Raw genomic sequence first — 12,243 nt, forward strand, 5'->3', positions numbered from 1 at the left:
TGCTGAACTCCCTGCAGTTTGTAATGGTTTCCTCACACCGAGACCTCTAAACTGGACACAGGATCTAGACACAGTCTAACAGGTACCAAGTAGGAAGGGGATAAGCTCTTCCCTCGCTCTGCTGGTGCTGCTCCTTAGAGGTTGCAACACACAAAGTGTATGATTTAGCTTATCTGCTGAAATTGTGTTTAGCTATCATTTTCACCTGAGCAATACTAAATATTATTTAATACATACATATTCTTATCTTTAGTAATAACATTATTTTTACTATGTTTCCTTTCTACATTCTACTCCATTTTCAGCGTTTTCATTTTCACGATCAACTGTCCTCCTTTTCTTTAGCACTCACTTCTAAGCAACAAGACAACTCACATGTTAGGTTCTACCCTTTTTTACTATCTACATTTCAGAGACTTGAAATAAAAAAATAAGTGGTATGTAAGAAGGGAGCATTATACTTTGCAGAGACATTCCTTCAAGCTTTTTTCTTCTTTGATATACTACACTTCCGGTTTAAAGTAATTCAAGGCTTTGTGAAATTAACTTGACAAAAACAGGATTAGAAATGCCACCTGCTCATTCATGGTAACTTCAAATCATCATAGAATTGCTACGGTTAAATAACACAAACACGTTTGCTTTGATACTCCAGATTCAAGCCATGGGTACAACTACTAATCACTAAGTACTACGAAATACATAAATTATTTCAATGAACCTTTTTCTGCCCATTTTTCTATAAAAACAAGGGTGAGATTACCGCACTTCTTGTCCTCCCCCAAGCCCTTGATAACTTTGGAATTCATGAAGTCCAAACAACAGTGGCAAAGGAACAGACATCTCAAAAACATCAAATCAAGTAAATTAGAACTACCTTTAATGAAATACTGATAAATTATTTTGACAGTTCATCAGTCAGTTAACATGGGAAGAGCGATAACCAACATGTGCATACATCTCTAACTCTCAAGCAGACAGAGCTCGTTAATGTCTCCTGTCCATTCAGCAGTTGGAAGACACCAGAAGTGCAGAGCTGAGCAGTTTAGTTCACACAGGCAAAGCGGGAGGTATTAGAAGAACTGGAGATGTTACAGAGGTGAGGGGATATAGTACTGCATGATCACTAAGGATACAAGAGAAAGGCCAGGTTACTGCAGAAGGAAATTGGAAGTTCAGGAGAAGGAGAGGCCCACTCAGCAGAAACAGGACAGAACTCTGAAGGAAAACTGGCTATGTCAGCCCTATGCTTCACAGAGAATCTGCATTTCTTTTGTACTCAAGTTGCTGGGCCTTTGCATCCTCAAAAACTTCCAGCTAACTCCACAAACTAAACTGCAAAGAGATTTCATGGACAGAATTAAGACCATTTATAGAGAGTGGTGCCATCCACTTCATTGTACCACAATTGGAATCTGTAACATCATACAAATTAGGAAGGTGAACAAACCATTCTATTCAATTGATTTCATCATCTATAGAATAACTGCGTATGTTGCATGAATGCTTAATAACTACCGCAGGTATTTACTTCATAAATCCTTAATTATTGCTCAGAAAATAATTGAAGATGCCAAGATAAAAGGTACTAAAGAATTTGAAAGTTTGTATTTTAGAATTTTGCACCTCACCTTTCAGCACTGAATGCAGACTCTGTGTCAATGTATATAACAGCTCCATCTAGTCCTCCCATGCTTACAGGCAGTGTAGCCAGAACACTCATCATAATACAAAATTGAGTTTTACCACAACCTGGTGGGCTAGTTATCTGGAAGAAAAAAGATTAGTAACATAAACAAGAGATGGCATATTCATTTCACCCTAATTCTACTTTTAAGTAAGATCCATCAGCCAGAGCTCTTCAGATTCTGCCTTTCCAGTTACCAAAGGGGACAGCCTCAAAAAGAGAGAACACAGCCCACCAAGAACAACTGGCAGTTACTCTCAGATCTGTGCCTTGCACTCAGACTCATCTACTGCAGAATGAACAGTTCTTCTTCAGACACAGCACTATGCTTCTATTTTATTTCTTTGACATCCTTTATTACCTCTCACATTTGAGGTCCGCTACTCTCTGCCTCCTCTCAGATCTTCCCTAGAGCCACACCTAGCCCTCTCACATCTCCTTCTCTGTGCTACCTTCTAAAATCCAGCACAATTAGAAGATTCATAGTTGACATTCACATGACATCAACAGCCTTTACAGATGACAACAAAGCCCAGAGCTAATGAGTTCACAGATGCAAATGAGTGCTTAGGAATCATCATCACCTTGGTTACAACCAGGTCTCCCTTGAAAATCAAAAGGATAATCACTTCTGTCCTGTAAAGACTGAACGTTCTATATGAAGCCATGTATAAAAAAGACAGATTTTATCTGCTCCAGAGACTACGCTCTGCTATGCAGCATTTGTTTTGTCATTGGTGTTAACTCCCTGTTGCCATATTTCAACACGAACACCATTTAATGATCCAGATCAGCTTGCCAAACTTAAAGCTCTCACCTGTGCTTACTGAAAGCCTGCCACAGTTAAGCTGTGTTCAAAAAGAATACGTTCAGCTTGTGTGGAATGGTTCTAGTAACGATTTCAATCCAAGAGAAAAGCCAGAAGGATCAAAAGAATACATTGTTTAATGAGATCCCCAGTTTGAGGGCAAGATTTCTCTAGAGACAGAAGTATGCTGTTCTTTATCCACTGCAGATCTTGTAGAGATTGCAAATGAATGCTGGGCTCTGTACTCAGATAATCATGTGTTCATTACTAATACAGTGGGTCTTTAAATACGGTATCACATTGTCACTGCTTCCAGGAAGGGAGACGATGACATCTTAGATACTAAGAGGGCTGAAAATAGACAAATACAGAGTTTAAGTGACTCAGAGCACTAAAAACAGTGATGGGTTTATTCTGATGCTAGTAGGGACTACATAATAATGCAAGGCAAAAGTAAGCCTCTTAGGGAACCTAAACTGGAAAATGAAGCATGCCTCCTCAAAACACTTCGCCAAAGCAAAGACTTAAATCCAGAGCTGTGGCTTTAAATTAGAAGAGAAACCTTACGACAGACAGTCAAAAATCACACTGATTCTTGAGCCTAAATGCACAATTGTTTGGTTTCAAGTACAAACATCCTTTCACTACAAGATACTACAGTACTGCCATGGTTTTGTTCCAAGCAGGAGCAGCATGACTTGATACAGAGAAAATTTACAGGGAAACACTGAGGGACTGCATTAGCTACATATTAGCTACTGCTAACAGTTGATTAAAAACACTTTAATCATTTTTGTCTTTAAACAAGGCCTGAAAACCAAGTCATATCAGTCAATCTACTTGAAGCTTTAATGCAAGAGAAGCATTAGGTGACTTTTGTTTAGAAGCACACACCGCACTTAGTGAATTACAGATCAAGAATCAGTCACGCCTATACAATTATCTGTCCTCTATCCAGTGCACTTAAATTACAAAATATCCTGTCAACAAAAGCTGCCACATTTTACTATGAACCCAAACAATATATTTTTATATATTGCAGAGGCAATACACATTCCTCAGACGGTGATAGCCCAGGAGTCTCACCAGCTGTTTCTAGTTAAAAAGACTTGAATGAGGGGAGGGCGTCAATCCAGTAATCAGATTAAAGTGTTTGGACAACTGTGAAACCTCATAAAAATGTTTGTAGTTTCAGCCTTGCCTGGGAGGTGCATTGGAATCAACATCTATTTCAGTGGCTGGTGTAGAAGCTAATTCAGCAGAGATGCTGTAAAAATGTCTGAGGCTATAAGCGTCTTATCGGAGGAAGACAGGGAATCTTGCAGTACAAGCTAGTACAAGAAATCAAGGCAGTGAAGCGAGAAAGAATTTCGATTCCCAAAGACAACAATACTTCAGCTTTTATCAGCATTCCTTTAAAGAGCATTAAAATGTGATTTTAAATAATCCGCAGTGAACAATTTAAAGAACTATTACATTTTATTGTAGTTACCCCTGGTTCAGCAAGTGTTTTGAACTATACAATATTAGTTAAAAAACCACACCAAAATTAATTTAATGTAATTGGATGTCTGCGGAAACTTTGCTTAGTTTTACTCTAAATTTGCTGTGGAAAAAAAAATAAAAATCAAGTCCACCCAGATAGAAATGCTAAGACTACAACGGTTTTTAATTTATCTCTGCCTAAAAAACCATACTTTTATTTTTCAATAAGCCATATACTATTTTCTCTGGCACATCTCTAGGGTTTGGATGAAGTCACAAGGAGCTAATTCTTCTTCAGCTACCAGGGGATTAAGCTCTTCAATATTCACAAAGTCATTACTTTAATTTTTCCTCAGAGGAGTAGGCCAAAAGCTCTGACATCTGACCACAAAATTTCAGCTATGATTTAATTTTCAACTTAAAACCTAATAGTGGTTTGACAAAAAAAAAAACGGCCGAGACAGTGCAATGCAAATCAAATCCCTCTGGCACTCCAAAAGCACGCAGCCCTGGCTGCAGTAGATACCACCACAAGTCTTAACCCTGTGGCTCATGTACTCAAATTCCAAGTTTCCAACCACCCTCGCTGCTGTGTAAAGTAACAGGAAAACAATGATTCAGCCACCCTAGGCAGGAAGTAAGTGCTGCACACAACATACTTTTGAGGAGAACTTCTCTCACACTTAGAATATCTGCCTAATAACAAAAATTCCAAAGGGCAATCTGCTGGTCAACCATGCTCCAATAAGATGCAAAAGAGCAAATTATCAAGTTCCAAAGTCACTTGAATGTAAAAAGAACATGAGCTGAAAAGTGTTTGCAAGCTGCCAACAGACACTTGATAGCTTTCTACTAAAATTTCATCTGACAATCATGCTGAAGAACACTTGTACTGCTGCCAACCTTTGAAACTACTTCAGATCTCACGACGCCTGCAAAAATGCTTTAAAAAAAAATCTCCAGAACCAAGCTTTAAATGAGAAACTAGGTTTCTGTATAGTTAATTGTTCTCTGCCTTTACATTTGCTGAGAAACCCCTAATACGTGCTGTAATAGCATTCCACATTTAGTTCCTAAAAGGCAAATAAAAAGCAATACGCTATTTTTAAGACATGTCTAATCATAGAATCATAGAATGGCCTGGGCTGGAAGGGCCCTCAGAGATCATTTAATCCAACCTCCCTATCAGGGGCAGGGACACCTCTCAACTAGATCATCTCTTTAGTCATTTAATTTCTAGAATCTGCCTAGTTCTCTTTATAGTATTTCTGATTAAATAGCTACTACGCATCGGTATTATCAATTTGCCATGAGGGTGCAACCAAGACCAAGTCTGCAGTGTTTGCAGTCCTGGTCTCATCCACTAGATGTCTTGTATAGATGTCAACATCTGTCACTCAGTGACATCACCTACTGAAGATAACTGCATTAGGCAGGTCTCTGTATTTTTAACCAAAATAAGTTAAAATACATTCAGAAGGGGTTTTTTTCAGAAGAAAACTTGAAGTGTAACACCATTCCCAGCACAGTGCTTTCTTTTTTCCAATCATATAAAAATTCAGCCTAGCTTTGAATATATCTTTAAATACATCAATAAATATAGAGTATGATCATTTTTAAAACAGTGTTTAGTAACAGTTTCCCAGAAGAAATAAACATTTTAGAGAAACACTTGGGAAAAAAAAATATTAGAAATGGAGTACTGTGCTAATCAACCAAGTATTACAAAGCACATAGCTCTGGGAAAATAAGCTTTTGCATTTACTTCGTAAAGAGCATTATTTTATACCATCTCAGGAAAATGATATTTGGATTTCATGATTTGACATCCATTGCTTGCAGAACTTACAAATATAAATAAATAAAACAAAACTTAGAAGTCAAAGGTTGGCTAAAGTCCAAGTGAAATTCTCAGCCTGTCAACCACTGCTCTTCCTGGATCTCCCTCTGAAACAATGCCAAGAACATGGCAATAGCCAAGGTTAACAATCAGTGCTCCAGCGCCATTCGTCTTGCCTCGTCTTCAGGCAAGAACATGTCAGAGAGACTGCACTAATACTTGAATGCTAGCTACACTTAGCAATAAGGAAAAAAAGACAAATATTCATGACATTGTTATCAGCAGCCTTGTAAATTAACTCTGTGGCACCTCTAACCCAACAGGATCACATTCACTTACTTTAATTAGGAAAAAATGTTGCATGATCCTACAATGAAAACTTTTACATTCTGGTCACCTTTTACTCAAAATTTCAAAGCCGTCCTTGTTTTGGGCACCACTTGTGAGCCAGTCAAAGGTTCAACGATAAGCCAGCACATCACAGAAAAGATGCATCTCTCTTCTACTTCTCTTGTGCCTGTGCAGCAGTAGAAGCACAATGCAGAAGTCTAAGCAGCACACAGGAAGCGTATGAACTGCTGTTCTCTGCCTTCACCAAGGACAAGCTAGCAGATCAGATAGAAATCCCAGAATGCCAGATCCCAGCCACAAATAAGCACCATTTCTTTTCAAACACAGGCTATGCTATTTCATCAGCTGACTGCATGAACAATAATACAGAAGAAAAGGAGTCAAAGTATGCCTAATGCAGCCACTGCTTTCCTGATAAAAATATTACAAGGAACCAAAACTTCATCTCCTGCTACAACAGCACCAGAGTTACAATTTCGGGATGCTGCACATCCCACTGCTACTTGTAAGAAGAGCTCTTCTTCAGTGACACAGAATTTAGCAAGTCTTTCTCCCAGAGTTTAAAGACTTGCAGTACTCAATTTTAAGTTCTTCTGATCCTATATCCTTATAGTAAATTGGTAAAGCAAAGTAGATTTCTTTAAAAATAAATAAATAACCAAAACAAACAAATAAATAAAAGCTAGGACACAATATGAAGCAAATATTCTGATAGATCAATAAGTTCATGGATGTGCTCTTAAAACATTTTTATGAAGACTTGAATACAAAAAAGAAACAGAAGTTTTCCAAAGTAATATCCTCTCATTATGTAAGAGTTTACTAGAGCAGAAACTGTTACAGTCCAAGTTCAGTGCTGCTTAAACACTAATACGTTTTAAGTCACTATCAGATTTCATAAGTGATTCCTATCTGAGATCAAACCAAATCTGCTTTTTCCACAGCAAGACTTTTCATAACTTCTCACTGCTACTCCTCTACTGTGGCAAATTGCCACAGTAAACAAAAGCACTTGGTAAGGACTGTTAAAGCGTTCAAGGAAAAAAATGGTTTCAGTTTATCTAAATTCAGAGCATGAGGCACACAACATTTATTTTTCCATTCATTTCAAGGGCATCAATGAGTTTAGAACTTTAGGAGGGCAAGTGTGGCCACACTGCATAAAAGTAACGTCCATCTAACAACAGATGACTAGAGGAGTAACCAATGAGTTTAGAACTTTAGGAGGGCAAGTGCGGCCACACTGCATAAAAGTAATGTCCATCTAACAACAGATGACTAGAGGAGTAACTGCAGAACAGGGCACACACATACTAATATCGCCTCCAGTACAAACGTTTCTCCATTTCCATTTGTAGCTCAACAAATGCCTAAGCCTGAGACTGCATCTTTGCATTTTTATAATACTCAATGACTCTTAGGAGCATCTACACAAATCCCATCTTTCCAGATCACAGGAACTACATGATTTGTTAGCCCTTCCTGCGAGGCCATGGAGAAATTCAGGTAAGGGAAGATGAAGTACTCCCTTATCGTTCAAAAAATATTCTAAGCAAAAACACAGCACTGCAAACAAGGTCCAGAGAGTGACCCAGTTACAGATAGATGTGCAATTTGTAGTGTTGCAATGTATGCACATAAACAAATACAATCTTTTTTAAAAAGAATGCATTAGAACCTCATAGCATATATTCATTTTATTTATATATAAAAGCTCTGAAAAGTCATTCTCATGCTTATATGCTTTGCACTTTTGTCCTAACTGCTTACCGTATCTTCATAAAAACCAATGACTTGCTAAAGTCAGAGTGAGTATTAAAAGGACAGACTGCTGATTAAGCACCTTGTGCAAACCACAATGCAACCTTCCTGCTGTAAAATCCAGCCAACAATTCTCCCAGATTTCCTGGGAAAATCGTCACTTCTTCAGAGGAAAACAAGGTCACCAAATTTTTTAATTCCTTCATTTATTTACTTAGAATACATAAAGAAGTGCAGCCTCCACCAATTAAAAACAAAAAAAAACAAAACAAAAAAAACTCCACAAACATTTCTCACTCAAAATTTTTGTATATTTTGTGTTTAAAGTACCTGACACAAGACAGTCCAACTTATCTCTGATTTTTGACTTCTAGGCATAATACACAACTGTAGTAAAAATACATTAAACAAGTTACCTCAGTGAGGGATCCACAGGGCACCCCCCCATGCAAGACTTTATCCAAACTGTGCAGCGTGGTGGATAAAAAAGCTGAGGAGGGGTTGACAGACTTCTTCAGTTTCATTTCATAAGCCTACAAAAGGAAGGAAAAAAGTAAAAGAAAACAAACACACAAATCAGAAAAATGCTTGCTTTTTGAAATGGAAACAGCAAAACTGCTCCCGTTTGCTTTCATGATCCTGGAATGACTTAACGCTTGCCAATGAGCAAACTCTTCCTGTCTTCAGCTATAGTCCTATCTTAGCTTATCACCCTTCCTCATATTTATATCCTATTTATAGATCGTAGAGTAAATTTAAAAGTTTGCTGTGTCTCCCTCACCACAACATTAAACCATAAGCCTTTAATAATGATACGTCAAAGGTTTTCTCTGTACCTATTCAACACGGCTTGCTTTCAACCTGTAAAACTCCAAATTCTAAATAGGTAAACACTGTAAGCATGGTTAGTGACAAATGCAGAACACTCACATGAACCCCCGGCCAACCTTTGTTTCCAATTGGAAACTACCTGGACTGAAGCAAAAGGTTTGCTAAAGTTTCCCAAGTCTTTTTCCTATAGCAACTCAAAATTTTTCACTTTGATGAGGAAGACTAGTCAAGAAGACAGGATAGGCAGAGAACTGAATATAGCTGGAATTCCAGTAATCCAAGTGAATGAAAAACTACCATATCCTTAGACAATCTTTTCCAATGGCAACTTACATTATTTTCTTAAGACTTTCTTACTACTTCCCATTTCAGGGAAATTTAATTTTTTTTTAATTTCTCTTACAGCCACTGGATCTTAATCAGCTTTTTGTCCAGCTAGGCTCTAGAGACTTGTAAATAATTATTTTTTTCTACTCAGCATATTACGTGATGAAGTCATCCCTTAACTAACTTCCTCTCTGATGAGCTCAGTACGTTTCACCCTGTACTTCATACCATGAGGCAAGTTTTCCAGAAATCAGAGTTTTACTGTATATCTTGGCACACTCTCAAGTTTTGCTGTCAGTGCTTCCAGCATTGGACAGCATTTTCCCCTTATTTATAATTTCTATTATCTATTTTTTTTATTTCTTTTTTCTCCTCAGAGATACTGTCAAACCTTCTTGCTGTACCAGTCATGACATTACATCAGTCACTCTGACCTGAAGTCCATTTGAAATCCTGCATTTGCAAAGATTCAGTCTGTAACCCTTAAAACCAGCTGACACGCTCCGTTTCTGGAAGTATAGGTCTGTATCGCAGACACTTACAGAGCTGGTCATCAGTCACCTGGCTCTGCATTAACAGTCCTTGACAGCCCCTCTCTGACAAGCTTCAGTACCTGCCAAGCTTCTCAGCAAAGAAATTCAATTGGGTGTGTGGATGACAGGCAAAACCAAATGCCAGAACCCTGCTTAAAACTCCCATCTGTCTTCAATTCATTGATTATTAGCAGTTATTGATGGGAAACTAGTAATTAGCTACCTTTTAATCAATTCCTTATAAATCATATTAACTCTGTGCAGCATGAACTTTCAGGCAGTATGTTTGTGCATATAAAAAGTTTCACAGAGATACTGCTACAATTACTTCGCCAAGTATACATAATAAACTTTGACATGGCTTCTTTTTTACCAGGGGAAGAAAAAGTCAGCTGCACTGACACAGATCAGAACTGATCATGTCCTCTCCATTCTAAAAAGACACCATTTTAGACATCTTTTCACCTAAATTCAAAACAGAAAAAATCCAGCTGCACTGCAGCTAACATCTGTTTTCTTACTGCACTCTCCCCAGTAATGCTACCTGCAGCCTAAACCACACTACAACTCATTTACGTGAATGGAAAAAATTCCTCAAGAAGTTATTTTCAGGATCATTGCATTTCTTGGAACCAATTTTATGCCTAAAATCAATTTATACAGAAATTCTCATTCTTTGCTTACATTAAACAATGCAGGATCCAAACTAGAAGCAATTTTTATATGCTGGATTGCAAGAGACAACACCATATTTCCCTACTGCACTCAGAACAGATTCTGCAAGGCTGAACAACCTCTTGAGGCTATAATGCCTAACAAAAAGCCACCGCATCAAACTAAAGAGCCTCAGATATCTAAATTTAAATATGGAAGTAGTATTTAATTGTGAAACTAAATTGAGACATCACAAACCTCCCAGGTAAAAAGGTCAGTGACACTGGTTAGCTTTTTCCCAGATACTGAAACAAAACCGGAACCAACACGAGCGTACTTACTGTCTGCATTTTGGGAGCACAAGCTCGGCTGACTTGACACAGAAGTTTCTGCACATCGTAGTAGCTCTGTCCTGTCACTTTCATTAGCTCCAAGAGGGAAAGACATAAAAAGTCCTGAAAGATGACAGAACACCTCAGAGAGCTCAAACTAGAAATTAAGACTGGGAACTAAACTGATGCAATTTGTACACAACGAGTATGTATCATTTCCACAGGTTTACCAGCTGTGCCATGTTGTACACTACCATGCTATACCCCTCCTACCTTTCTCTGATAGGGGTATATTAAAAGAAACCATATCTGTATTTTAAAAGACATGGAGTCAAAGGACCAAACATTTAAGAACTGTGTGATGGAACTGTAACAAGAAAACACCTTTTTGTTTACAACAGCCTCTATCTACCAGAAAACCATTCAAAATACATCACGTCTTCTAGAGTGCAGTTCTAGGGCTAGCTCCTGTATTTATGATGCATACTAATGAAACATATAGGGCCTCTTGGCTCTCTTAGGTGAGCATTCACAAGAATTCCTTCAGAACATACTGCTGAAACAACCCATAATTCACAGTGAAACATCACAGCACATTCACACACTAGACTGTGAGGTGTACGTGTGTTTTTGTGAAATGTTAACAAATGGATGCCTTATTCCATACAAGTAGTAGCTGCACACCCCTGCTAAAATAGAGCATCTTCAGGTTCTTTAGAAGTGAGGGTAGTAAGTGTATACGAGTCTAAATAGTTTAGTTCAGTGTATATCATTTTAAAGCTATATTTTACAAGGCACCAGGGCAGATGAAGATGGAAATGCACCCTGCTTTCTATAAAGTAAACCTCCCTTTAAATTAAAACTACAAAAAAAGTAATCAGTACATGCATTAAAACACAACACACTCACACCACCCACCTCCTCCCTCCCCAAAAAAATAAAACCAGCCCCAAAACAACACCCCACACAAACACAAACCAACGCTTTCACCTGACAGGTAGTGATCTGATGGCGACTCAGCCTTTCACAGAGCTCTTGAGACAACCTTGCTCGTCTTAGTTTCTTCGCAGCCATGTTCCCCAACCTACAGGGCAAACAAAAAAAAAACCAAACCACAAAACATTTGAAAGATGCTTGGAATATGACTATGCAGACAATTACACTCTCTTCTCACTAAAGAATAGGAAAGTGTGCACACACGTGTGTGTATACGAATTTTAATGTGATTCAGACTTCCTCTACAAGTCTATGTCACATTAAATTACATTACCACTCTGGAAAGCAGTTATTTTAAATTACACTGCCCCATATCTGACCATGTATGAGATCATGCCCGTAAGAAGAGTCAGCAATGTTTATAGAACACATGTTGCTTGTGACATAAGAATTGCTGAGTAATTTCCAGCTTTAACTCCTCCTGCTGTACTGCACTGGAAAGAAACAAAGTTACCTTTGGATGCCTAAACACCAATAGTAAGAGCAGTAAACATTTAGTCCTGCAACATATACTGCTACAACAGGACTCTCACTTGTGGTGATCCAGGAAAGAACATTAAGGACCCAGAAAGGAGACACCCGAAAGACTGAAGAACTGGAAACATACTTTAGCTCAAAATGGTCAAACTCAACTCATA

At 38.1% G+C, this 12,243-nt stretch overlaps 1 protein-coding gene across 1 annotated transcript; it reads right to left on the reverse strand.

The window, feature by feature from the left end:
* Positions 1–1,627: 1,627 nt before the first annotated feature.
* Positions 1,628–11,746, reverse strand: LOC104273492 (DNA repair protein RAD51 homolog 2-like). Its single transcript, XM_009868837.1, has 4 exons — positions 11,600–11,746; positions 10,619–10,732; positions 8,349–8,465; positions 1,628–1,768 (listed from the first exon to the last, which is right to left on the reverse strand). Exons 1-4 carry the CDS (start codon positions 11,681–11,683, stop codon positions 1,628–1,630), a joined length of 456 nt encoding a protein of 151 aa, XP_009867139.1. The 5' UTR covers positions 11,684–11,746.
* Between the last annotated feature and the right edge of the window lie 497 nt (positions 11,747–12,243).

Source organism: Apaloderma vittatum, unplaced genomic scaffold (genome assembly GCF_000703405.1).
Source record: "Apaloderma vittatum isolate BGI_N311 unplaced genomic scaffold, ASM70340v1 scaffold20714, whole genome shotgun sequence".
In the NCBI taxonomy this organism is placed as follows: Eukaryota; Metazoa; Chordata; class Aves; order Trogoniformes; family Trogonidae; genus Apaloderma; species Apaloderma vittatum.